Source organism: Eucyclogobius newberryi, unplaced genomic scaffold (genome assembly GCF_026437365.1).
Source record: "Eucyclogobius newberryi isolate DKJ021-1_F unplaced genomic scaffold, fEucNew1.0.hap1 SCAF_13, whole genome shotgun sequence".
NCBI classification, from domain to species: Eukaryota; Metazoa; Chordata; class Actinopteri; order Gobiiformes; family Gobiidae; genus Eucyclogobius; species Eucyclogobius newberryi.
In genome coordinates, this window is record NW_027315757.1 from 26,182,001 (window position 1) to 26,208,063 (window position 26,063).

The 26,063-nt window shown below is 40.4% G+C and overlaps 1 protein-coding gene across 1 annotated transcript in view; it reads right to left on the reverse strand.

The window, feature by feature from the left end:
* Nucleotides 1–755: 755 nt before the first annotated feature.
* col5a3a (collagen, type V, alpha 3a) overlaps nt 756–26,063 on the reverse strand; it is a 45,415-nt gene continuing 20,107 nt past the window's right edge. Inside the window, exons 9-67 of the mRNA XM_072443105.1 lie at nt 25,972–26,025; nt 25,857–25,898; nt 25,715–25,777; nt 25,281–25,355; nt 25,053–25,136; nt 24,857–24,913; nt 24,672–24,725; nt 24,506–24,559; nt 24,368–24,421; nt 24,019–24,072; nt 23,717–23,770; nt 22,972–23,016; nt 21,926–21,979; nt 21,746–21,790; nt 21,295–21,348; nt 21,056–21,100; nt 20,107–20,160; nt 17,938–17,982; nt 16,637–16,690; nt 16,080–16,124; nt 15,924–15,977; nt 15,742–15,849; nt 15,335–15,388; nt 14,551–14,604; nt 14,422–14,466; nt 13,076–13,129; nt 12,733–12,777; nt 12,587–12,640; nt 12,441–12,494; nt 12,319–12,372; nt 12,131–12,238; nt 11,827–11,916; nt 11,232–11,285; nt 10,845–10,952; nt 10,557–10,664; nt 10,414–10,467; nt 10,251–10,304; nt 10,076–10,183; nt 9,946–9,999; nt 8,029–8,082; nt 6,727–6,780; nt 6,597–6,650; nt 6,414–6,521; nt 6,293–6,346; nt 6,156–6,209; nt 6,017–6,070; nt 5,824–5,877; nt 5,581–5,688; nt 5,423–5,476; nt 5,291–5,344; nt 5,104–5,211; nt 4,980–5,033; nt 4,820–4,855; nt 4,345–4,398; nt 3,981–4,260; nt 3,742–3,854; nt 3,559–3,627; nt 2,587–2,820; nt 756–1,881 (exon numbers count right to left, since the gene is read on the reverse strand). Of these exons, the coding sequence (XP_072299206.1) occupies nt 1,738–1,881; nt 2,587–2,820; nt 3,559–3,627; nt 3,742–3,854; nt 3,981–4,260; nt 4,345–4,398; nt 4,820–4,855; nt 4,980–5,033; nt 5,104–5,211; nt 5,291–5,344; nt 5,423–5,476; nt 5,581–5,688; nt 5,824–5,877; nt 6,017–6,070; nt 6,156–6,209; nt 6,293–6,346; nt 6,414–6,521; nt 6,597–6,650; nt 6,727–6,780; nt 8,029–8,082; nt 9,946–9,999; nt 10,076–10,183; nt 10,251–10,304; nt 10,414–10,467; nt 10,557–10,664; nt 10,845–10,952; nt 11,232–11,285; nt 11,827–11,916; nt 12,131–12,238; nt 12,319–12,372; nt 12,441–12,494; nt 12,587–12,640; nt 12,733–12,777; nt 13,076–13,129; nt 14,422–14,466; nt 14,551–14,604; nt 15,335–15,388; nt 15,742–15,849; nt 15,924–15,977; nt 16,080–16,124; nt 16,637–16,690; nt 17,938–17,982; nt 20,107–20,160; nt 21,056–21,100; nt 21,295–21,348; nt 21,746–21,790; nt 21,926–21,979; nt 22,972–23,016; nt 23,717–23,770; nt 24,019–24,072; nt 24,368–24,421; nt 24,506–24,559; nt 24,672–24,725; nt 24,857–24,913; nt 25,053–25,136; nt 25,281–25,355; nt 25,715–25,777; nt 25,857–25,898; nt 25,972–26,025 (4,194 nt within the window). The 3' untranslated portion in view covers nt 756–1,737. The remainder of the gene's footprint in view (nt 1,882–2,586; nt 2,821–3,558; nt 3,628–3,741; nt 3,855–3,980; nt 4,261–4,344; nt 4,399–4,819; nt 4,856–4,979; nt 5,034–5,103; nt 5,212–5,290; nt 5,345–5,422; nt 5,477–5,580; nt 5,689–5,823; nt 5,878–6,016; nt 6,071–6,155; nt 6,210–6,292; nt 6,347–6,413; nt 6,522–6,596; nt 6,651–6,726; nt 6,781–8,028; nt 8,083–9,945; nt 10,000–10,075; nt 10,184–10,250; nt 10,305–10,413; nt 10,468–10,556; nt 10,665–10,844; nt 10,953–11,231; nt 11,286–11,826; nt 11,917–12,130; nt 12,239–12,318; nt 12,373–12,440; nt 12,495–12,586; nt 12,641–12,732; nt 12,778–13,075; nt 13,130–14,421; nt 14,467–14,550; nt 14,605–15,334; nt 15,389–15,741; nt 15,850–15,923; nt 15,978–16,079; nt 16,125–16,636; nt 16,691–17,937; nt 17,983–20,106; nt 20,161–21,055; nt 21,101–21,294; nt 21,349–21,745; nt 21,791–21,925; nt 21,980–22,971; nt 23,017–23,716; nt 23,771–24,018; nt 24,073–24,367; nt 24,422–24,505; nt 24,560–24,671; nt 24,726–24,856; nt 24,914–25,052; nt 25,137–25,280; nt 25,356–25,714; nt 25,778–25,856; nt 25,899–25,971; nt 26,026–26,063) is intronic.

A 26,063-nucleotide genomic window follows, 5' to 3' on the forward strand; every position in this document is an offset into this window, starting at 1 on the left:
AAAAAATACTCTAGTAAAATTAAAAGTAGCACTTAAAAAAAAATCTACTCTTCAGGTACCGGATTAAAAATGTACCTTGATTTTGATAAAGAATAGTGTTGATTTTTAGATTTGTTTCCCTTAGTTAATCTTTTATATGTATTTTTGTCTGCTCAAATCCTTTTTTGCAGAATGTCATTATGAATGTGCCACAAATAACCCCTTAATTCATAGGAAAGTTCTTTCTCCTTTTCAGTCCAGCTCCAAAATACAAGAGTAGAAGGTACACATAGATGCTACTACAGTACTTTTGCTTTTGTACTTCGTTCCGTTCCACCACTGTCTAGTTTTGTAGTAAACATGGCTGTATAATTGTCTATTGTCACAATTCACTCAAAGAATAATTTCCATTGTTTTAATTCACATCCATTTTACTCAACAGGTTATTTCTCAGAACAAAACTGTACAGTACATTAATTAGAACACTATACAAAAGAGGTGCGTAGGACAGGGGAAGATGGTTGATGCAAATATAACCAAAGTGTACTGCCTAACAACAAAAATAAACATACATTCAGTTTACAGTTTTACAAAGCTTACAACTGCAAACGTGTTTTAAATAAATGCGTATGACACATGTGGTGCATGAATAATGTTAGCAAACTTACCATGCTAAAACAGTGTATTGTACCATAATCCAACATGTAGAGTTTACAGAATGTTTTCCTTGACTAATGAATTTAACGTCTTTACTTAGTGCTCAAATGCTCCCATACAGTGATGTAAAATGCACCTTATTAAATAAATAAACAACTATGATGCAAAAGCATTTTTGTGTGCCCTAACAATAGCCACTTTTCCCCATGTCCTATATTTTACAGAAAACATTGACACAATAGTTTTAGCACCATTATTTGGAGTCTTTATCCTTTGCCAATGAATATACACTGACCCGGCTTAATATTATGCCGTATTGTATTGTATTCTATCAGAACCAGCAATAATACATCCTTTTCCATCATAAATAATAATGTTACGTTTGATCTGTGTATCCACATTCAGAGTGACAATAAAAACATGTGACCACTTGTCCATTCAGTGTGCATTTGAACCAAACCGTCCAGTCGATAAGCAGTTTTTTTTAATAGAAAGGGGCTCATAAAGCTGTTTAAAATCAAGTGAGGCTGCTCAATGAGGGAAAAAACCTTATCCGTTCAAGTAAGGCTCAATAACTACATACACTTATTGAATACTAATCAAGCTAATTCACTGGTGAAGGGTAGAAAGGACAATTTAACAACACTGGAAATTAATAGCGTCCCCGGTGCGGAATTAATATGCAAGCCTGGTTCACGACAGCTATACAATTGCCTTGATAATGAAAAAAGATCTTCTCTGGCTTTGCTCAGTCCCAATGTTTAAATTAGGTAGTTTCCATTCAATGTCTAGAAGGTCCCACTTAACAGACATAGAATAACGGCGCAGATACAGTGGTGTTTGTCAGGCAGTGCAGCTCTTAAAGACAAATTACAGCACACTCGAAAGCAGAGAGAGAGAAAAACAAGACAAAACACAATTCAATACAAACTGTATAATGCAGCATTTCCTTTTGGTATTTTACTGCGTGTGTCTCGTGTCCATTATAGCTGTAAACGGAATCTCAAGCACCATTTGGTCACCACATAAACGTAGTCATAAATATTGCTGGTGTTAATTGTCAAAGTCTTGGCTTCTTCTGTGCGTTGTTGGCAAGTGGTTTTAACCATTGAAACATACTGGTCCGACTTGGAATCCAAATTTCTGATTGCTGCGACCAAAATCCACTGGAGCGACATCAATAATAGGGAGCAACTCGGCAGAAGTGTTGATTTGTAGAACTGTCCTCTCCTGGCCAGTGCGGGACTGAAAATAAAGCAAGGTTCTTTTAGTGGCATTAAGTAGAAAGCCATCAAATGACTCTATGTAAGTAATGCCAGTCTGGAAACAGAAACATTTTATCAAACTATTCTAAAAATATGTATTCAAGATCATCTGCCAAGTACAAATGTGGTGTGTATGTGTGAGTGGTCGGTGGTTGATGGAGAGGCACATTGGCAGCCGATCTTCATTCAGTCCACCCCTGGGCAACTGTGGCTACAAGTACTTTACCATCACCGAGTATGGAGGGCATGAATAATGACTATAGTGTGGTTGTACTTTGATGCAAATATAACCAAAGTGATGCAAGTGTATGTGTAATTTTCTTTTGTTAAGAGACGCTCACTCTGGATACACGGTAACAGAACAAAAACAAAATGGCATAAAGCTCCCAGAGTTGCTCTAACACACTGAACATTAAGGAACATCATTAAACAATGTAGTGTTACTTTAATATGCTTTAATACACTTGCCATCTAAAGTGTTTTATACTTCTCTCTCTCAGTTTAACGCTTGTGAAAAGGTATCTCATTATTGCTCTCCAATAAACCATTAATGTAATTAATTCATCATTATATTCTTTGAATATTATATTAAAGGCTGAATCAAACAAAGCCGGACTTACTTTGCATAAACTGTTTCAGGGCTTGTGAATATAGGGCTTGTTCTCTGAGTACGAGCACCACTGACCTTGCATCCGTCATACACAGCGTGGATAAACGGGCTCTTGCTCTGGCTAAGCTCCTCCTCGGTGCTGGCCCGGAGGCGCAGGGCATGCCGGTAGGACAGGGACGTGCTGTCAAACCATCCCGCTGAGTTCTGGCATGTGTAGGTGAAGCTCTGTTTGGCTGTGGCACTAAGCAGTTTGAGGAAGGTCAGTTGAACGACATGCACTGGGCTCCCATCTCTGTCAAGGTAGGAGAACTGAAGGACACGCAGAAGGAGGGGAAACGTGTGAGACGAGCTGCAGGGTGGTGGGAAGTACTCACAAGCACAAGCTGGAGTTGTTAGAGTTTCAATAAACAAACAGGTTTAGAAGAAGGGTGTGAGAAGAAGTAGGATCTGCCTGTAAATGTAAAGGTTTTGATACATACGCTGAACAAAAATATAAACGCACCATAGGGCGTGTTTGAGATGCTCTGGATCAGCATATACTACAATGTGTTCCAGTTCCTGCAAATATCCAGCTATTTCAGTGGTCGCACCAGATACTGACTCCCTCAAACCCCCCAATAAGACAAAACTGAACATTTTTGAGCCTTTTATTGTGGCCAGCCTAAAGCTCACCTGTGCATTATTCATGCCATCTCATCAGCACCTTATTATGCCACAACTGTGAGGTAAAATGGATTATTAATATTTATTGCTCCGTTAGATAAGACAAATTTGTGAACAAGATTTGGGAGATTATGTGTTTTTAGAAAAAGTTTCATATCTGCGAGGAGCAAAAACAAAAGCGTTGCACTTATATTTTGGTTCAATATATGACACTTTCAAGAAGAATTCGTTCAAGAGCCAGCCATCTCCTGTGTGTGGCTACTGTGGACACTATTATGCTTTTAATTCTAACAGGTTCTAATATAAACATACTGATGATGAGGAATTAGGGCTATATGTTTTTTAAAGAATCCTTTGGAAGCAGCTAAAAATGAATGTAAGTACCTGCTTTCTTTTCCTGTACTGGCTGTACCAGCTTCCAGGCTTCTCCTTATTCCATGATGATAATTTGACCTAGACAGAGAGAGAGGAGAGTGAGCATGCTGAGTCTCATAAACGTACAGTGGTTGAGTGATTTGAACTATGATGCAATATGACAGCATTTTCATTGTGAGGCTTGATAGTTACCATCTCAATCCTTTTGTCCGGAGAGAGACAAGTCTCCCCTTCTGCAGTGAAGTTACAAAAGACCTTGATAGAGTCCTTGTGACAGCCTTGGTTTGGGTCTATCCAGTACTCTCCTACAGAAGAGACATCAATCAACATTAACCTGGTGTTTGACAATGGACACATTCAAGATAATAGGATTACTGCTTCATTTGCTGCTAATAGGCTGAGTGAACGCACGGCTAATGAAATGGCTTTACCGTCTTTGTAATTCGGCTGTACCATCATGAGCTCTTTACAGGTGCGGGCCGGGCTCTCGAAGGTTCCCAAGGGCCGCCTCATCAGTTCCACCTCTGTCTTCATGGATGCGAGAGAGGCAAAGACTTCCTCCATGCCCTCTGCATCCTCCAGAGCCTCGTCTCCTTGGAGGAACTCGTCTTCTGTGGCCAGGGCTGATGCTGCTGCTTGCTCCAAATGCCTTTTTTTCTTGCGCTTGCCCTCCCTGATGGGCAACGGCTCAACATATGTTGCAGGTGGCCCCTAGAGGTGATACGTAGAGAGAATGAGGTGTGCATACAATTAAAATACAGTAAACATTTGGGACAGAAAATTCAAGGAACGTACTGGGGGTCCTGGTGGTCCTGCTGGTCCTCTGTCTCCTCGAATGCCAACAAATCCCTGTGAAAATGAGTAAAGACCTATGTCAACCTCCAGGCACCTGAAACACTCTACAAGCTGAGCCCAGCCCCAGCCATGCAGTTATGAGGTTGTTTATGGGATTATCCAGTTGCGCGCATCAGCACTCTATGGCCGAAGCCTTAGTTTTCAAGACACATTATAGTGCTTTTCATAATATCAAATACACCAGAACCAAATCCTATTACAAAGGCCCAGTGGAAAAATCGCACATAAGCTGAGTGTGGTAGTGCAGCAGGCTCTTAGCTCAAAAGGCATGCACTAGACTCACTGGAGCACAATTATAAAAGGCATGGTACATTTATCCAACAAACTTACTTCCCCATCACACAGCATATGGTCCTGGCAGCTGGTGACCAAACTGAGGTGTGAGCACAAAAATAAGATGGATTACTGAACTCACCGTGTCTCCCTTTGATCCTTTATCACCAGCTGGACCCTGAAAGTAGTAAGAAAGTTTTACACTTTAATTTTAGCTTACATTAAATTGTTACCCATAAATAATTGAATGGTGTTGCATCCATCATTGACTTTTTATGTTTATTCATTAAACTGTCACTTACAGATAATCCAGGGGGTCCCGGTGGGCCGGTAGGACCTTTCTGGCCAGCTGTACCCTGCATACATAACACATATGTTTTATTAACCTTTCATATTCTCAATTCACAGATGAAATCCATAATGTACCTGATCTCCTTTAGGCCCTTGAGTACCCTCAGTGCCAGGTAATCCTCGGTCTCCCTTTTCTCCTATCTCTCCTGGTGGACCAATTAGACCGATCAAGCCACCATGACCCTGCACACAGACATGCTTCATGACCCCTGCTTCACTGGGATTTTGTGTGCAGTGTATCTCAGCCAGGTCTAAAACCAACCTTGTCTCCCTTTGTTCCTGGGTCTCCTTTAAGCCCTGGCAGTCCTGCTGGGCCCTGGAACATCGGACGTATCATTGTTTCATGTCATGTATAACTAATAGATAAGGTGTGCATTATATATGAGCATCTTACGGTTGGTCCTGGTGGTCCTCTTTGTCCTGGAGGACCATTCAGCCCTTGCTCTCCCTGAAAACATTCACATATAAACTGTTGGCCCTGGTTCAATTTTCAGTAACACCTTTACTGTATAAAAAGTATACTAAATACTTTTTTTTTCATGAAATACCCACCGCAGGCCCTGGGATGCCTCTGAGTCCCTCGGGACCATCTCTCCCTGGCTGTCCTTGAGGCCCCACCGGGCCGGTCTTTCCAACAGAACCCTGTGTTCCTGTCGCACCCTGCAGAACACAAAAACTCATTAAAATATATATATATATAAACATATAAATATTCAAACAAACAAGCATGAAATTATCATACAGTGATCATTTTAATAAGCAATAGATTACTTGTTAAAATGGCAGTATTCTTACTTTAGCCCCTTTCATTCCCTGCTTTCCTTCCTTTCCAGCTGGGCCGACGTGACCCTAGAAGTGATAACATCACAATCATGATTTAATGCAAGTCATTAGCAAGTCAGTATGTTTGCTCCACTGACATCATTTCGCTCCCTCAACACTTCACCATCTACCGTGGGCACAATCACTGACAAAGAAATTAAGCTACCCGTCGTCCAGGAGGGCCAGAGGGTCCTGGTTCCCCAGATGCTCCAGGGGGTCCCTACAAAAATATAAATACATTTTTTAAAAGAAGTTCAAAGACACTACTTATGTAAAAATTGTCAAGAAATTGAGATGAAGCTTACTGCTTTTCCTGATTCTCCATGGTCTCCTTTAGGTCCTGCTACTCCATCTACCCCCTGGGTAAAAACAGAAGAAATAAAACTGGAACAAAACAAAAAAAACACCCACAAAATATATGTCTGAACTGTATGACACTTACATTGTCACCAGGTTCACCAGCGGGTCCAGGATCTCCAGGAGAACCAATGGGACCCTAATAATGGAAGATTATTCTGTGAATGTACTATTTAACAAATCATTCAGTCTACAGAGACACTTACAATGTGGCCCTTGGGCCCATCCTCGCCCGGCGTTCCCCTTACTCCCGGGGGTCCGGCTGCACCGGGAGGACCAGTGTCACCCTTCTCCCCAAACTCGCCCTTATTACCCTGCAATAACAAGAAACTGTGTGTTGGTAATTCAAAGGACAGTAAAGGAAAAACAAAACAGATTGTGTGACTCACAGCAATACCCGTTTCACCAGGGGGGCCTGGGTTTCCTGCTTCTCCGTCCTCACCCTGGGAAAGAAAAGGCCTTTATATTGTGCAAAAACAGGCCATACATGCTGTTTGTGTGCTTATGGCCATAACTGACCTTCTCTCCAACGAGTCCAGGCTGACCAACTCCACCAGGCAATCCAGCGTGGCCCTGTGGCCAGAGATAAAACAAGGCTCACTTTGAAATATTCAAGAGCTTGAAAAAACAGTGACTTGTTTGTAAGCATTTGTGTTCAGGTGGATAGTCAGTTAAGTGGGTCAGATCAGGTTTGGTAGTGTGTGCATATTTGTGAATGAATGTTGGATGAAAATGTGCGTTTTTGTGTTTTGAGACGAGACAAATAAAATCTTTGGTGCACAAAAGAACATGCTCACTCACTCTTTGTCTCTAGCTGTCATCCACTCACACCTGACAGCACTATGTCTCACAATATCTGTATCAGTCCATTTATGGATGCAGCCTCTACAGATTGTCCACTGATTATCCTGACTCTGCAGTGAATAATTGACCAGAGGATAAGACTGTAGAGGGCTGGCCATTACCAGAGGTAAATATGACGGGCTCCTAGGGATGATAGTCTAATACTGCTTAATGATTCATAGAATGGTATATATATAACTCTCTCTGTGGGATTACATACTATTAAATAATTCACATTTTAAGAGAAGAGAAGAGACTTCCAGGCAAGAACAACAATTGTGCACAAAAAGAAAAGTAGCAGATGTATTATTAAAATGTATATGACACTCTATATTTAGATTTTAGATCATATTTGAGCTTGTATATAATGTATGAAACAGTATAAGTTACCTGTATTTGAACAATGATAAACATAGTGTTTGTTACCGCCAATTCACATCTTATTTAGTTTTTTTGTTTGTTTATGGTCTGTCAATACCAAATTTTGCGCATTATGTATTGCTTGTTCTTTATATTACGTCAACTTCAAATTACAAATCAGATGTATGTAATCCTGAATTTGCGTGTCTTCTGCGCTGATAATGCCTCTTGTGAAGTGGCTGTTCAGTCTCACCTTTGCTCCGCTCTTCTTCACTACATTGGATAGAATAAAGTAAACTACACTGCTCTGTTTTTGAGTAGGCATCTTGTCCTTTGAGTGAACCAGTCTTAAAGTGTTGCCCAGTTTAGAATAAACAGCAATTACGTTCTGTCTGAAGTCCTTTGTAGTTTTTCAGACAGTCCAGAGACATAAAGGGACAGAAAAAAGGGACAGAACTTTTTGGCTCTCTTATATTTGTGAAGAGCACTCCTGGACGAATGAAGGATTCCACCGAGTACACATTACGGCTACTCTACCCACCTCTGAGAATAATACATATATACCATTAGTAGTCAGTAGTTATAGTAGTACCAGTAGCAGAATGGTTGATACTTTACCTCTCCACCAATGGGACCCTGTGGCCCTCTTGGTCCATGCAATCCTGGGGGTCCCTGTGTGAATGAAATTACATTATATTATTCAAATGTCAAACCAGCTGTCAAGTATAAAACCCTGTATATTTTACGCAGAGGCTGATTTCCACCTGAACGAAACGCTGGTGTCTATTGGTTCAGTGCAACGACCCTCACATTGATGATTAGAGCAGCAGTGCCACGATGAAGACATCCAGACAGGTCATTACCTCCAATATGACAACGCCTTTGATCCATCCTCATTTCTGCATAACCTCTCACCCACTCATTCTTACACTTCTTAATACAAAACAGCAAGTCTGGCACCGGCAAGACCATTTTCTTACAACCCGCCATGACATTAGGTTTTGACTCTACAACAAGCAATTAATCCTCTCTGCTTGCCCGGCTTTCGAGCAGCGCGTCGCTCTGATGTCTCTGAGCGGGCCTTGTGTTTTTAAAGAGCTAGAAAGACAGACAATCTGCCCTTCTCAACACTGCGAGGGACTGCAGAGGAAACATATCTTTTGATGGGGAGCTGTTTGAGCATTAGAGAGGAGACGTGTGTGATTCGCACCACTCGCACATGAATGAAACTTCCCCACTGAGTGCTGAGTGTCTCTCGCGCTCTTTTTCTGCTTTTGTTTCGTTTTGGGTTCTATTTTGATGCGTTTCCTCTCTAATCTGGCTGCTGGAGAAGAGCGGCCATAGAGGATCTGGTGGAGCGTGCGTTCATGGTTGACGGCGTTGTGAGATGACTGTCACAAAGGACGACGCTCATTAGACAGCACTGGCTCAGGCTAATCTGATTAGCAGCCATCACACCGTCGCCCTGCGCACAATCAGCGGCCGCCTCCATCGCACACAACACGGGTCTGCGCCTCTCTCATCCATCTTACCAAGGATGTCATGATGTCAAATGTTAGTGCTACAAGTACTATGAACTATGAGAAAACATCAGTGTCAAAAAGGAAATCCTCTGTTCACAGTGTCTACGGTAATTGATTAACATGACCTGCAGTCTGTGTCCTACATCGTATAAATATACTTTTGTTTTTCTGTGATATTAAAAGGGATTTCCATTTAGGATGATGTTGTGTCAAAGTGTACTTTTTTGGGGGGGGGGGGGTTGAAAATAAGAAATGTTTTAGCTCTAATAAAGAAGAGCATGAGAATAGATTACACAAATAGTTTCCTTTCAGAATATGTGCATGGTTTAATCCGTGCATGTTCCAAATCCATATCCAAAAAAAGACAGAAACAGTTTTGGGGTTTTCATCTGTTAAAAAAAACAAGAAAAATGAAATTCTACAACTCAGCAATTTAGCCTTTTAATTCAATATTTTGATTCCTGCATTGGCCAATTTAAGTTTCCAAGGGCTGATGCTGCAGATTCGCACATGTTCCCCAGTTACCAGCGCAAACCAGCTCGCCAACTCTCTCCACATCCTCTAGTCCCTTTGGGGGCAGTTCACCTGTCCTGGCCAGTCTAGTCAGCTTTTTCTGCCCTGTCCCCTTTAACCACTTTCTGCTACCGATCGGCACATCCATTGTTTTGACATTTCCGGTTGAGCGGGAATTCCATTCACTTAGTGGAAAATGAGGGAAACATTTTGCTGCTAAAATATGATATAAAATAGATTTATTTGTGTATAGTGTTTGCTTGACAACTGCTTTGTGTCTGTGTGGAACTTATTTTCTGGTAAGGTCGACAGGTCAGTTTAAAAAATTAATAAATGAAAAAAAGCAAACCATACCCGGATTAGTCAGCACAGCTGAAAGTGTGAAAGTGAAAAGTGTGAAAAATCATAATCCTACAAGATTTAAAGTCAAGTATTGGAGAGAGGGAATATGAAAAAATAGTTGCCTCAGCAGTAGGCTTAAGATGGGTATCGTACTTACCATTGACCCAACATGCCCACTTTCACCCTTCTCTCCAGGCAGTCCAGGCATCCCCTTTGACAGACACAGTACATCAGCTTTAGCTACTGTTTTATAAGTGTGCATCTGATTAAATGTAAGCCTCTCTTACCTGTAGTCCAGATGGACCAGAAGCACCTTTGAAGCCTCTTTGTCCCTCATCTCCTTTAGCCCCGTTCATTCCCTGCTGTCCCCGAGGCCCAGTCTCTCCATCTAAACCCTGCACAAGAAACTCACATCAGCCACTCAGTACTATAGCCTGTGATGATTTTGATCCACTGACATACCGGCGGTCCAGGCGGGCCAACAGGTCCTTGAATTCCAGTTGGTCCTGGTGGGCCCTATAGGAATCATTTAAAAATACCATACCAAAAATTAATTTTAACAGTTTAAACTCCCCTGTTATCACTTATCTGTGAATAAAAAATATAATGCATCTATAGTACTCACTGATTCTCCTTTGTCCCCTTTGCTGCCTTTCTGGCCTGGTACTCCTATTTCTCCCTGTTAAGTGAAATAAACACACCATCAAACCCAACACAGTGTATCTCCATCATCAGTAGCTACAACAAAGGTAACTGTTTGAGAACTACCTTATCTCCCTCCTCTCCTAGAGGTCCAAGTTGCCCTGCAGACCCTGGTAGTCCTAAAGGTCCTTGTTCACCATCCTTCCCCGCAGGGCCCAGAGGCCCCTTCTCTCCCTGCAGAACACATTACAGCAACTTGAGTGGGCAGGTTTTATAAAACTGGTATGGCAACACCACAAGTTGGTTAATAGTTCTTTTTAACTTTTTCATTTGTTTATACCAACAGCAAAGCTCATATGTTCCAAAATAGAGTCAGTTGCCAAATAAGCTGTTATTTTATGTGTCAGTTCTTACCGGATCTCCTTTCTCACCCATGGGCCCAGCAGGTCCCACGCCTCCAGGCCGTCCTTGAGGGCCAATCGCGCCAGCTGGCCCAGCAGGGCCCCTCTCTCCGGTGGCACCCTGAAATGAAACGAGAAGTGAGATGAACATGATTCACTCTCTGATTCAAGAGCTTTGGTCAAGATCACACATCACCATGGAAACAGCCTCCAATCATATGTTCCACTACTCTGTTGAAGGTCTATGTGGCATTGTTATGTTTGCTGTCTGTTATATGATGTGGAATGTGTTGTTATGCTGTGTATGTAACAGCCATCGTTGTTCTCTATCACCCCCTCGAAAAAGAGATGGATCATCTCGAGGGGCAGTTTAGGAAACAAACTGTTTCTGCTTACTTACCACTGGTCCTGCAACACCAGGTAGACCCTCTCCGCCCTTCAAACCTGAAGCACCCTGCAGAACACAAGAGAGAGAGAATACAATGCATTTATTTCAGAATTTCCAGTATCATAAATATTTATGATTAGAATAAAGGAAATGAGGGCCTGATGAGGTATGTACAGATAAAGGATGATTAATGCAGCAGGATGAATGTGGACTTGGGATGTGGGATGGGATGGAGGGCCAGCAGATGTGAGACACACTATGAGGGTTCTCGTCTGTTCTGACAAGAGAGCAAGAACGCCCCCCTCCTCTTCTCTTGTAGCTCAACTGGAGTTAGTGAGCACATTTTATGATAATGAAGGAAGGGGGGTATTGTGGGTTTATAGAGTGACTGGGAAAATGGGGTGTGTGGTTAAGGAGTATCTGAGGAGTTGGGACGTGGTTGAGGCTCCCAATACCAAATGAAGCCATTAACATTTATATTAGCCATTCAGGTTTTTCTTTTCAAAGTCAAACAACTGCACAAGTCATAACGTTTGTATTTGTCTGGTATAAATTACATACATGCATCCATTTTTCAGATCAATTTGAAGAAGAACTATTGCATCACCATTACTCCGGGGGTTCCTCTGCTGCCTCTAAAGCCCTGAAGTCCACCTGGACCACTTTTACCTGGTGCACCTGCAGGACCTGCATCTCCCTGCAAACACACAAGTGATTAGAAAGGAAAGAAGTGAAGTGGCCAGTGGACAGCAGGCTCATACACAAGCTGAAATTGCATCCTCATAGAAAGGAGAACAAATCTTTTGGGAAACACACACAAACAAGAGCAGAATGAATCTCTCTGTCTCTGAAACCCACACTGCACATTAGCTCATCATTTACTGGTTATGACCCTGACAATGATTACTGACCTTGGCCCCTTCTTTTCCAGCTGATCCGGGTAGACCGTTTTCTCCGGGGGGGCCTGGTGGTCCTGGGTGACCTCTGTCTCCTGTTGAACCAGTGTCCCCTGTTTTACCCTAAAACACAGACAAGACAAATGATCTAAAATATTCATGACTATTTGAGAACTCTAAGTCATAACAAGGCATTTTCTGACCTGTGGTCCCACAACACCTGGAGGCCCCGGAGGCCCATTTTTGCCTTGAAAACCCTACAACATAAGGCATATTAAACATTTGCTTTTGGCATTTAGCAGCCTCTTCTTTACAAATCACTCACTGGTTCGCCTCTCTGTCCTGGATGACCAGGTATACCATCTTTACCCGGGGGACCCTAAAAGAGAGTTTTGTCAATAGAAAAAAATAAATAAAGGACAAGCTGGACGAAATGGACGGATAAATAAACATTTTGCAAAAGTATCTTACATTAGGTCCCCTTTGTCCTGTTTCACCTTGTCTTCCCTGTGGTCCTTGTGGTCCCTGGAAGACAATCGCATTACAGCTGGGTTTCTACTTGTTAATATGTCAGTTTATCGCAACATCATTACGTCGACATGTACTTAAATCTTCACCTGTTCACCGGGAGATCCTGGGGGACCATCTTGACCGGCAGATCCCTATTGGAGAAACAAAAGAGGAGGAGGTACATTTTAGTCCTGTGATCACAAACAAGATATTTCCCAAGCTGCTCTTTGGGGGTGAGAGTGTAAACCAAGGCGTCCCCTGCCAGGCAGCAGCAGATGGCCCATCATTTAGAAGGGAACAGCAACAACCCGTTCCAGCTCAGTCTGTTCGTTCATCCATTCTTCATGAGGCAACCAGGTGTGTGTTTGCTGTACAACGTGTGTGCGTATGTCTTTGTGTATGTGTGTGCGTATGTCTTTGTGTATGTGTGTGCGTGTGTGTTGTGGTCACCTTTTCTCCAGGTTTTCCAGTGGGCCCTCTTGCACCTCTACCCCCTCGAACTCCCTGTTAGAAAACAAACAAGTGTCTGTGCATAACTTATCTGTGAGTGCACTGCAGTGATGCAACAACATGGCTGTCTCCCACTCACCATGGTAACCACATTTTAATTGGTTGTGTTGTTCACCTTTCCATAAGAATGTTTCAAAGTGGTATATTAGTCGGCAAAAGTGTGTAGGAATTTTAAGATGACTTGGTTAATCGCTCATTGTGATTATTCAGGTCAAAATATAAACGTAAAAACAAAAACATATTTACAGTCAAAACTGAATATTTTAAATTCAATACACTTTTTGGAGCTCTATCAGGAAAATAGTTTGAACTACCAGCAAAATACTGGGTATTATTCATGCAGTCTGCAAAACAAGTATACTGTGCCGTAAAAGCCTTCCATAAAGTTAATATATTGCAATATTCAGTTCACTTGTAAAAACTGTACCTGATCATGTAATATGTAAATATGTTGCGAGGGCAAGTTCAAATGTAAATCTATTTGTATATATAGTGGGGGATAGCTGATTAAAAATATTTGATTTGTTTAATATTTTAATTTAATATTTTTTATTTAACTTCTACTTCTTCTGTGACAAAGAGAACTTCCCCTCAGGGATGAATACAAATAAGTCTGATTCTGATAACTATTAATATAACCTTTTAATGTTGTATTAATGTAGTATGTAATGATGATGCCAAGGTTTTACTCATGGCTTCTGGTCAAGCCTGTTGTTTTTCATAATTAAACATGTTTAACATTTATTATTCTTATTATCTTTGTATTTGTTGTTGTTGTTGTTGTTGATGGGTAATTTGCAGCCTCTGTTCCTTGTTAGGCTATTAGTATAATAGCATACAAAACAAGTATACAAATCAAATACAAATGATGATCAAATACTTCACATTGTGCACCATGTCCTGTTGTCACTGCAAACCAATTTCACTGTAAACTAATTTCTTTACAAGGACAATAAATTATCTACTACTATTACAAAGGTAAACCCAGATGTATCTGGTTGATTTGATAAAGCTGATCTCATACTAGACAAATGCTGTGACAAATCTAATCAGAAAAGTTACAGTTGCATGCTTCCTATTTTTTTTTATAGCGTAAAGTTCATATTTTGAAGACGTACAACTACAGTAGGTGGCGGTAGATGCACTTTTTCAGTTGGCTGCCAAACGCCATTAACAATAACACAAGAACAACAACAACATTGACATTTTGGCCAGCATCAAACTCTAATTTGAACACAACACACAGTGGATGGCAGTTTGGGGGACAGCGCTGGTCTGATACTCACGTTGGGACCTCTCTGGCCGCCTTGCCCCTGTTGACCAGCTGGACCCTGCATTTAAAAGGTTATTGGTTATCCACAAAGTCATACATTTAATCATCTGGGCAATCATTACTTATGCAGACTCGCCCTTACCCTTCGTCCTTTCTCTCCTGAGGCTCCTGACACACCGAGGAAGCCAAGTGAACCCTTAAGACAAAAGGTTAATCAGCACCAACTTTCAATACATCACACATTATCCACAATGACTTATTTATCAGATTACAGCGAATTGAATCCACGAGTTCAACACAGAATTAAATACACCATTAATCAACACGTAATTAATTGATGTTGCTGATTAACTACTAATAAAATTACTCTTTTTAATAAGCTATTCATCACACTTAATTTTTAATTAGGCAGGATACAGACTGCCAAAGACCCATACAAACGGAGTAGAGTGAAAGGCAGTTTTTCAGCAAATTGTGAACAAAAACTAGAAAATCTTTACCAAGGTATCGGCCCTATTCAAGTTCAAGGTGTCAAGTTCTCACGTTTATTGTCCCATTCGGGGACATTTGCTTTTCAGCCCCACACAACACAAACAATCTAAACAAACAGACACAAAACAAAAACTATACAGAAGATGTACAATCTCGTAATGTTAAACAAATATTGCTTAAGTTGATGGGGTAAAGGCTTTTTTCGCTGCACTTCACAAAACCAAATATCTCATAAAAATAAAAAAACATGGAGCTATGTAATCAGTGATCTGAAATTGAAATTAAATATATTATTTTTTCACTGACCATACATGCTAATTCTGTATTTTTAAAGCACGTTCACAGAATGTTTTATTAATTTTTTTTTGCGGCGCTGTGTTATAGTTAATACAATAAGCTCAAGCACAAACATGTATTCATTATAGCTTTTTCACCTTTTGTCCTTGTCTTCCTGGGTATCCGGGCAACCCTGGCACACCGAGATTACCCTAGGAACAGACCAGCAAAACAGAATTATGTGAGGAAAGTATGAAAGTGATTTGAAAATGTTAAAGTGCAGGATAACCGTTTAATTAAGTCTTTAATGCCATGGTGCTGACTCTGCACATGATATTACTGGGGCTATCTCCGAAGTATTGCACACCGTGATGACAGAGAGATTAAAGCATTTACTGTGGTTCAGCAGCAGTCTGGCTTAAACATGCAGGTAACTCTGGATGTCATATGTAAATGTGGGGACATAAAAGTAAATATATTTCAGTTTATGCCTGGCTGTAAAGACTTACGCAAACTTATTTATTTGATGCTGGTGTTTTGTAGTGTGACATAGATTAGACTGTACCTTTTCTCCGGCAAGACCCGCTGCTCCTGATTCTCCATTGGGTCCAGCCTGTCCTTTCAGTCCCTCTGTTCCATCCTCTCCTCTTGCACCCAGGGCTCCGCTATCACCCTAAAAACGACATAGCACAAGTAAACAATAAATATGCATCTCGACAATTAGCGTGGGCTTTTGTCAGCGCTTACTCTGTCTCCTTTTGGGCCCATATCACCTTTGATCCCGGGGAAGCCATCTTCTCCCTGTGCGCATTTAGGTTCCATTAGGTAAATAGTATTGACAGCTCATTGATGATGAATGATGTCCTTAAAATGCACTCCCTCAATCTTTTGCGGGAAGCTTACCTTCTCTCCTTTGTTTCCTTTCAGACCTCTGATGCCATCAGCTCCCTACAACAAAAAGTAAACAGACAAACACTGGGAAAACTACAGCATGATTCCCATAATTCCATATAAGGAAGAAGTGAAATTATTATATTTGAACAGCTGAAGACAATTGTGCTCCGATTTACTGATACAATGTATGCAATATACCAGAGTTTCTAGGTTATCTAATGTGCATTGATTTTCTCTTGACCCAACACTTTACGGCTATTGATACTTCATTCAACTGATTGAAAACATCAAACTTTCTGCACACGGCTTTAGAGCCAATAACAAGCACAATTCAATTTTTCTTGTTTCCAATCTTCCAAACCCCTTCTAACTCTGACATGTCTCTTATCCATCAATGTTCCTGTTCGTGTTAGCAGTTCCCTTGGGCTCCTTGGTGCTCACCCTCCACCTGCCAACTGTCAGTCAGGCACTTAATCAACTTGTCCACAGCAAAAAGATTTAGTCAGACACAAAGTGTAAAAAAAATACAAATCATGCTGGACATAACCCCAAAGATGAGGACTTACCTTGACTCCACGGGCCCCTGGGTAGCCAACTGGACCCTGAGCACCAACTAAACCCTGAGAGAGAAAGTACATTTAGTTTATCGAACATGATAATGATGGACATATTTGGTACACATGCACATTCACAAAGAAAAATAAATATACCGGTAGTATAAATTACGATATTAAATCAAGTTTAACTTTATTTAATCCCTGTTAACTGGTATAAGCTCACCGTAGAAAGAACTCTGAGGGTCCAGTTCATACAGAAGTGGCATAGAGAATGCCAGAGTGTGATGTCCTGTGGTGTTTCTATGTAATTTATGTGAGAACAAAATTTAGAGGTAATCCATTTGTAATCTAAGAACTGGAATTAGCAGACTGTTAAAGCGTGAGTAGGATCTACACACTTTGTGCTTTTAACCATGAGTTTCAGATAGTGACCTTGTTTAATGAGAGATATTTATATTAAATGAGGTTTGTACTACATACGTAAAATAAAAGTTACAAAAATATTATAATAACCATAAGTTGAAAAGGTTCTTTCTTTGTTAAAATAGTATTGTAATTCTTTGTGCTGTATTGTAGAATATGATTCAGTTGTAGTCATATTCATTTTGTGCTTGTGACCCACACCATAAATATGGTTGTAGTTGTGTAAGAAGTATTCATTGTGTTACTTAAGTAGGGGCACAATTACATTACTGAAGTAAAAGTAAATGTAGTCACTCAAAAATGTACTTTAAAAGTAAAAAGTATAAGAATTTCACACAGATTTTAAAGTTTTAGTGTTAAATATAGGGATTTTGAGAAAGAATTGTGCTGATCTTTGGTCAACATTATCAATTCAAATAAATGTCCGAATAATTGCAGTACGTCTCTTTGTATATATTTTTGTTTGTTCAGAGCTGGGGCTTGAACTCAAAACCTTTCAGCAGAATGTCACCATGCTAAAAATCACCCCTCAAACCACATGCAAAGATTTAGAGGTGTAAAAAGTGCAGAAACCTGCTCTCAAATGTAGTAAAGTGAAAGTAAAAAAGATCCACTGTAAAAAAGTGTCAAAGACAAAGACAAAGTGTCAAAGATTTGACCTAAGTACAATACATTAATACTTCATTACTTTACGCCAATGTATGGTCGTGAACATTAAATTAATTAAAACGCCAAAATGATATCACAAAACCAAAATTCTGTCATATAAATGCAATTGTTATTAATGTCAAAAGGTCTTGGGTCTAAATGCATTGTTTTGTGCAGCAACACAATAAAATTTCTCGTACTCTACAGTAATATTGGTTATATAATCATTTTCCACTTACTTGGACACCCTTTTCTCCGGGGGGCCCCTCTCTTCCGGGATGACCCTGATGCAGAAAAAAAAAAGGATTAATAAAATGTACAGATGGTCGGAAATAGTGCAGAAAGTGAACAGTGCATGAATAGTATTGGTTGAGTATTGTTAGAGTGACAGGTGCTAAGTGTTCATAAGTCAATGTCAGAGAGAAAGAAACTGTTCTTGTGGCGGGAGGTACTGGTCCGGATGGACCGTGGCCTCCTGCCTGGGGGGAGTGGCTCAAATAGTCCATGTCCAGGGTTAGAAGGGTCAGCAGTGATCCGACCTGCTCGTCCCAGAGCCCTGGAGACGTACAGGTCCTGCAGAAATGTGCTGTAGTCTCTGTTTGTCCCTGGCTGTGGCTCCAGCGTACCACACGGTGATAGAGGAGGGGAGGATGGACTCAATGATGGCCGTGTAGAACTGCACCATCATCTGCCCTGCAGCTTGGCTTTCCTCAGCTGCTGCAGGAAGAACTTCCTCTGCTGGGCCTTCTTGATGAGGGAGCTGATGGTGGGCTCGAGGTCCAGGGTGATGGTGCTGCCGTGGAAGCGGAAGGAGTACACGGTGGTGATGGGCGAGTCTGTCATAGTGAAGGGGGGCTGGGGGGGGCGGTCCACCTCTCTACTGTAGACAGACTCATCCCCGTCCTAGATGAGCCCGATGAGGGTGGTGTCGTTCACAAACTTGATCAGGTTTACAGAGTCGTGGCTGGAGGTGCAGCAGTTTGTGTACAGGGAGAAGAGCAGAAGAGAAAGTACACAGCCCTGTGGAGCTCCTGTGCTGATAGTCCGAGTGTCTGAGACATTCTTCCCCAGCTGCACGCTCTGCCTCCGAGGAAGTCAGTGATCCACCTGCAGGTGGAGTCAGGCACATTGAGCTGGGAGAGCTTGTCCTGGAGCAGAGCAGGGATGATGGTGTTGAATGCAAAGCTGAAGTCCAATTTACTTTTTTCCAGCCTTTTTGATGACCGCCATTTTAATTAACCTTATGACAGTCGCCTATTTTGCCCTGTGCACAATAGTTTGACATACCCAAATGACATTGCTTATTAAAAGACAAAATTACAGCCCACATGCTAGTGCGATACATTATTATAAATCTTACAACATCTAGTTTGTGCAGATGTGCATATGAGCACTGTCAGGGCATTCAGAACACTACAGAAGCCCAAACATAAAAAATAAATCATTTTTTTAGTCTCGCCTGAATATTGTCAATTTGTAAAGGTCCTAGGCAAGACATACTTCATTGTGTGCTTATGCTATTCACAGTACTTTCTGTTTATCTTGTTGACTACAACTGTGTAAGTTTTACATCTCTAGGAATAGGAATTTTGGTGCTGTTGACCTTTTTTAATAAAAAAGTATATTCGGAACAAATTATCCAATTAGCCAACTGTTCCAAACTGTTTTACTACAATTTTAGCTCCTCAATGATAATGAAAAATATAGTTTGATGTTTTGGAAACTACAAATGCATATTATAACTGAAACAATGTGTGTGAAAATGTGTAAACATGAGTGTAACCATGAATTTCCAAATAGAACCCTGCATTAGAGGAGGAAAAAAACAAAAACGTTTTACGATATACGTTTTGTATATCAACAATACATATATCTAACAAAATGCACGTCCAAAAGGCTAACAAGATCAGAAAACATGGTGCACCGAATAAAATGGCTGTTTACTGCTTTTACACTTCTAAATAGTCAACTCCTCGTCTGGCTTATTCCTAAAACCCACCAACGGTTCGAAAGCTTGCCTCATTGGCTGGAGTAATACATGGATCTGGAATAATATGACAATCAAAAAGTACAACGTCACTTCCATATTATGCTAGCCTAGCACAGTTAAAAGGCTAATTGCGCACGCGCCAGAAATGGGAGGCTTGGTTTGTCTGAAGGGCTGTGACATACGAACCCTTGAACGGAAAAACTCGTGGATGGTCTCATTCTGTAGCTGAAAGTCTGGAGAAAACAAACATACCAAATCATAACAGTAACGCACGTTTGTGATGGAAGGAGAGAAGTATCGGACACGCTTTTCCGTTGTTTTCCGTTTATTGTCTGTAGTTGGTTTTAAGAAATATGGTTGCCTTCCATTAAAGCAATTTCTCTTAAACTCAATTGCATGTATGTTTAAGTATACTCACAGGAGGACCATCGATGCCTGGTAGACCCTGCATTCCATGTTTTCCGAGTGGACCCTGCATGAGATAAAACAATATTAAATTGTTAAATATTTCCACACTGGCTTCTAGTAAAATGTTCTTTAAAGAGCTTTTAACCTTGTGACAACAGTTTTTCCTCATCATTAGTTGACTCAATGTAGTATTTTGATTCATGCATGTGTGCGTTATGCTGTACTGTCCTGCAACTGAGGCTCGAGTGCTCAGAAAATTCTTGTTTTCATCTACACCCACATCGCAGTACTTACATTAGTTGCAATTATATGAAAAATGAAGACTCTAAGTGATACCATTAGGGTTCTAAAATGTCATGTAGGCTCTTTGCAAAACTATAAACAAGTAGATGAAAATCAGTTGCTTGCTACAACGAAATGTCACCATTAAGAGCTTATGAGTTCAAGTCAAATTATTCATTTCTATAATCAAGTCGTTTTAAATAAATATTGTAATTTAAACTGAACAAAATGTAAAATGATAATATTCTTAAAAAAATAGAATGAATTTGTCATTATTTTGGTACATTTCGGACAGGTCTGCCACAGCCGATACATTTTGGATACATTTATTTTGCAATTTATTTGAATGTTTTATGTTTTGGTTTTTTAATGCATCTCTTTAAATCTCCAAACAGAAACAAATCCTGTCAGTTTACTTAGAATAGTTGATGTAATGTGATTTTAAGAATGATTCTTTACACATAACATCACAGTCTACACAATGCAAGGGTCTTTGCTACTGTCTCTCATGGCTACCTGTGTTTCCTGGATATTGATTTTCTGTCAAGCTCTTTCTTGTCCGAGCACTGGCCAAAGTGGTTGGAGTGCACAGTTCTGATCTCCTCAGAGTCTGTGATGACAGGGGTCGTGGGGTCGCTGCTTTAATTCCTAAATTAAGTGGAAGACATGTTACCCACCTTCTCTCCAGGCAATCCGATGGGACCCTGAGAACCTGGCAAGCCCTGAACAAGAACAAAGCACCAATCAGGTCACAACAGTGGTGGAAGATTAGAGGATGAGTGCACAGCCTGTACATGGTATATTACTATGATGCTACTGCAATAGCCTCTGCAGATATGATTGCCTCAGTGATGTGTTCTTGGTAAATGCATTTTTCTCTCAATTGTGATGAGTTAGATTTAATAAAACATTTTACCTGTACTCCTGGATTTCCTTGTTGACCAGGTGGGCCTAAATCTCCATGTGGTCCCTGTAAATATGTAGCATAGCGATATTTCATTATTACTAGGGATGGGCGATATGAACAAAAAATATTTTTATTTTATATAATATGAAGTATATATTATGCCAATCCAACCAAAACACTTAAACATACCTAAGGTTTAATTATCAGACAAATGTGAGATGTCTGTCATATTTATCACACTAGTGCGGAAATATCATCCTTCTATGAAGCCTTTTTTTCCATTTTATTTTTAATAACCTATTTGTGTGACATCTTTTACTATAAATGATAAATGTTTTACTATACATTTAATATACATTTCTCATGATGATGAGAAAATCTTGTAATAACATAGCAATTCAACAATCAGTTATGCAAAATAACATTTACTATCAATGCGTTCCCAGGGGTCAATACTGACCAAGTTGCCCTTTGACCCTTGAACTCCATCAGTTCCAGTGATGCCCTACAAATGCAAACTTTATTATAAAACACATCGAATAGTACTGTTTGAAGTGAACAGCAACAGCAGCACATTTTTGCTCTTCATGCCAGGTTTGTACTTTATTTTAGAGAATTGTATCTGGACTTGCAGACTCACCGGCTGGCCAGGTGGACCGGGCGAACCCCTCGGCCCAACAAGACCCCGCGCTCCCTGAAGACAAAACAAAGCATTTAACCCGCAAACCTGATGAAACGTGTTTGTTTGTTGCATATTAAGCACCCAATTAGAATGAAAAGGAAAGAAACATCACAGAAAAGCGTGCATGCATGGATACGGCTGTGCATGTAAAAGCTCTGACTGTCTTGTGTGTTTGTGCGTTCGTTTTTCCCCCCCTTCCTCTTTGTAGGCCGGCCAAGCCACCTGTTCCACCGCCACATCTGTGATCTCCTGGGAGGTGATTGATATGGAAATATAATCATTCGGGCCAGGATTTTATCTTCTCTCCCTTCGTCTCTACATCTTCCCTCTAACGCGTCTCTTATCGCATTTATGTGCAGACCAAATTTCTGACTGATTATTGCTGTCTCTGGGTCGCCTCCATTTCTCTTCTTGTGCAGTGTTGCTGTTGTCTTACACAGACTTATTTTAGTCTTTTTTATATAAATGTTGTTCTTTTTTTTCTTTTTTTTAAAGAACACTATTTCTTAAAACTCCCAGACATCCATTCAGAGGGACAGGACCCCCGCTGACCTCACCCACAGGCAGGGAGATAGGATGTGAGTCATAAGCAACCAGAATGAGACACATACAGACACAGTTTAATACTAATTCTACCTGAATGCATTTGGGCAACTTTTTTTACTCCTTTTTCTAACATCTATAAATTTGTTACGGTTGTCAGTATATTCCTATTCGTATTAGTATTAGTATTTTTTAGTCTTATGCTAGCTATTTTTACTTTACTTTATTTTATTATTATTTTATCTTATTTTTATCTTTATCTTTATCTTTTTATTTCATTTTATTTTATTTATTATTTTTTCCTCCATTCCCTATTAAGATATGAGAGGAGTTTTGTTAAAGTTATCTGTCCTTTCCCCCTGTATCTACTGCGTTCTAACACCAAAATTTCCCCATGTTTGGACAATAAAGGATTATCGTATCTTATCTTATTCTGATCTAAATGCGTGTTTCTTACTTACAGGCTCACCCGCTTGCCCTCTTGGTCCCACAGGTCCGTCAGCCCCCTAAAAGGAAAAGTAGTCAAACACAAACCTACACATTCAATCAGATGCGAGCCTGTCACATACATTTCCGCACAGACATAATCTGTGAAAGCAGCTCGTTAAAAAAATACAATGGCTGACAAATACTACACGACTCCCTTCAAGGAAAGACTAATAGACTTAGCTCCCCAAATTTGCCAGTTTGCTTGTGTAAATGGATGCAATCTTGACAAGAGCTTCAGTCTGTCACATTTTGTCATATTTGTTACTGTTGCATTGCAGAGTTTTCTTGTTTTCAGCAAACCGTGAAACCATTTGTACTGCCTACATATCTGTACTGATGTAGAAAGGCTTTTACTTTTTTGGAGACTTGGGCTGCAACAATCAATTGGAATAATTGTGACTCATCAAATACCAAAATAAATGTTGATTATGTTAACAATCGTTAGTCATTGTCTGGACTTCATAGACTCTAAACACATGCCAATATATATTTTAGAACAAAACAGTGGCGTTTTCAAATCAAAATGACAAAAATAAACTATTAGTGTGTGGGTTTTTTATAAACAAACTTACCCTTTATTGTAAATATTACTACTTAACTACAACTTAACTTCTAAAATAATCATTAGTTGCAGCCTTATTGTGGACATAATTCTGTACTTTTCAGATGTCCTTTTCTTTGTAGATTCATTTGCTCAAAGTTTAAAAGTATAAATACCTTTTCCCCTGGCTCTCCAACAGGCCCGGCAGGACCTGGCTTTCCTCTGTCACCCTAAATGATAAAGGGATTAGTCACAATCCTTGAGAAATTTCATACCGTTTTGTTCAAAGCAAAGCAGCATCAAGCAGATGCTTTTGGTATACTGTGTCATTACAGAAATCACACAATCATGAGGATCATATTATGCAAATAAACATCTGCCACAAATCGTGTCATGCCTCCTCAAATGCTTGGTTGTCATGCAGTGTTAATGATGAAAAATAAAACAGTGACAATGTCACATTATGGAATCTACTCACTCTGTGGCCCTTGTTTCCCGGGAGACCTGGCAGACCATCAAAGCCCCTGTCTCCCTAAGAAGTCATAGAAGAGCATTACACCCAGAACTCACATATGGTAATGTGTAAACATTAGCAGAATAGTGCTCAAAGTCTCCCCTGACAGAGCGCCCCATCTGCTCCATGTGTATAAGAGGCAGCACTCACTGCTGTGGATTTACTAAAAAGCTGCTTTTACTGATAAAGACAGTGAGTCGATCACATCAACATCAGGGAATCTGTTTTATTTACTCTTAATTTGTCTGCGGCTTCAATGTATTAAGTTGCTACATGTCAAAACATGCATATATAGCTTTTACACATACTGTACCTTAGCGCCGGTTTCACCTGGTGCTCCACGACCACCATCTGCTCCTGCACGTCCCTATTTAAAGTAAATAACAACTGCTCTTAAATGTTTTTTTTTTTTTACAGAGTGGACATAATCCAACTCCAGAAGACCCCTTACTCTCTTTCCTGCCTTTCCGTTAGGCCCTGGAGGACCGAGCAAACCAACTGGACCCTAAATGTGAAGAACCAAGCAAATTCAAAATGATTTTAGATATGAAAATATAATATAAATACTTTGTAAAGAATTGTGCTTTATTGACTAATCAAATATGGTATAGCCTTACAGGATGACCACTGTCTCCACTGTCTCCTTTAATACCAGATGGTCCTGGGACACCCTGAAAAAGGCAAAGATAAAGTCGGTAACATGGTATGTAATAGTGTATGTAACACGGTTTGTAAAACTATGTAGCTGTGTATGCAAAAGGTATGTAACATGGTATATAACACTGTATGTTAGGCGTCTTACCTGAGGACCAGGTCGCCCTGCCAGACCGAATGGTCCGGGAGGGCCCTTCATTGAGATCTAGAATAAAAGATACAACCACAAAAACTAATTATCATCAATTAACATGACAGAATTCTGCACTTGGGGTGAGTCTACATTAATAACCATCATGTGTAATAATGCTATGATTAATAGAGCTCTAATATGCTTATTATACCTGGGCCTGCTGCAGGATGGCCTGTGCCTGGGCTTCTTGTGGCGATATCACTGGACCCTTTTGGGAATGACCTCCATATTGGAACTACAAACACATGAAAACCATCGTGTAGTTTGCAGTGATCTCTGAATGCAAATGTTTGAAGAAACACAACCCCCCCTTGTGGCCATGTTAGCCCACTGCAGCAGTAGAGGCTGCCCTAAAGGAGCACAGTGTGGAACTTCTTACTGGAAGCATTAGCACGGTTCCTGGGGGACCTGGAATCCCATCAGCCCCTGGAAGACCTGACCGTCCCTGAGGACCCTGTGGAGTGCAAGCATAAAATATACTCTGAATGGATTTTTGTGTGAGTGTGTGTTTTGATAAATGAGAAAACACAGAGAAACCGACTGCACAAGCGACAATACACCTATCTCAAGTCAAAGAGACGTGACCTGGAACTAATGGACAGAATTCTTTCACAATGAAATAACTTGCACAGATAATACTGAATAAAACGCTAATTTCTACAATGTATTAGATCAATCAATTATTATTTGTTATGTAGAGTTACTCTTGTCATAGTTATTCTATTCTGTGCTTATATTAAACACTACAGAATATTTAACATTTTTTTCGAATAAAAAAAATAACTGATACACATTTAGGAAAATAAAACTCACCACATCACCCGGGTCACCTTTCGGTCCTGGGGGGCCGACAGGTCCCGCTGGGCCACTCATGCCCTGCGAAAATAACCCAAATGTCAGTGAATGTCAGTTGTATCTGATCTTTAACCCAAATACAATGTGTAATCCCGCTGACCTGTGGTCCTTGTGAACCTGGAGACCCTTCAATCAACGCTCCCTGTAAACAAAGACATGAGCAAACATTCTGATGGTTTATCAGTTTTGTTCTTTAGAAAATGACTGGAGCTCACCGGCTCCACGACGGCAGGTTCTCCCTTCTGACCCTTTTCTCCTCTGGCAGCGCCCTGTGAACACAAATACACCAAATAAAACTTGCATTTGT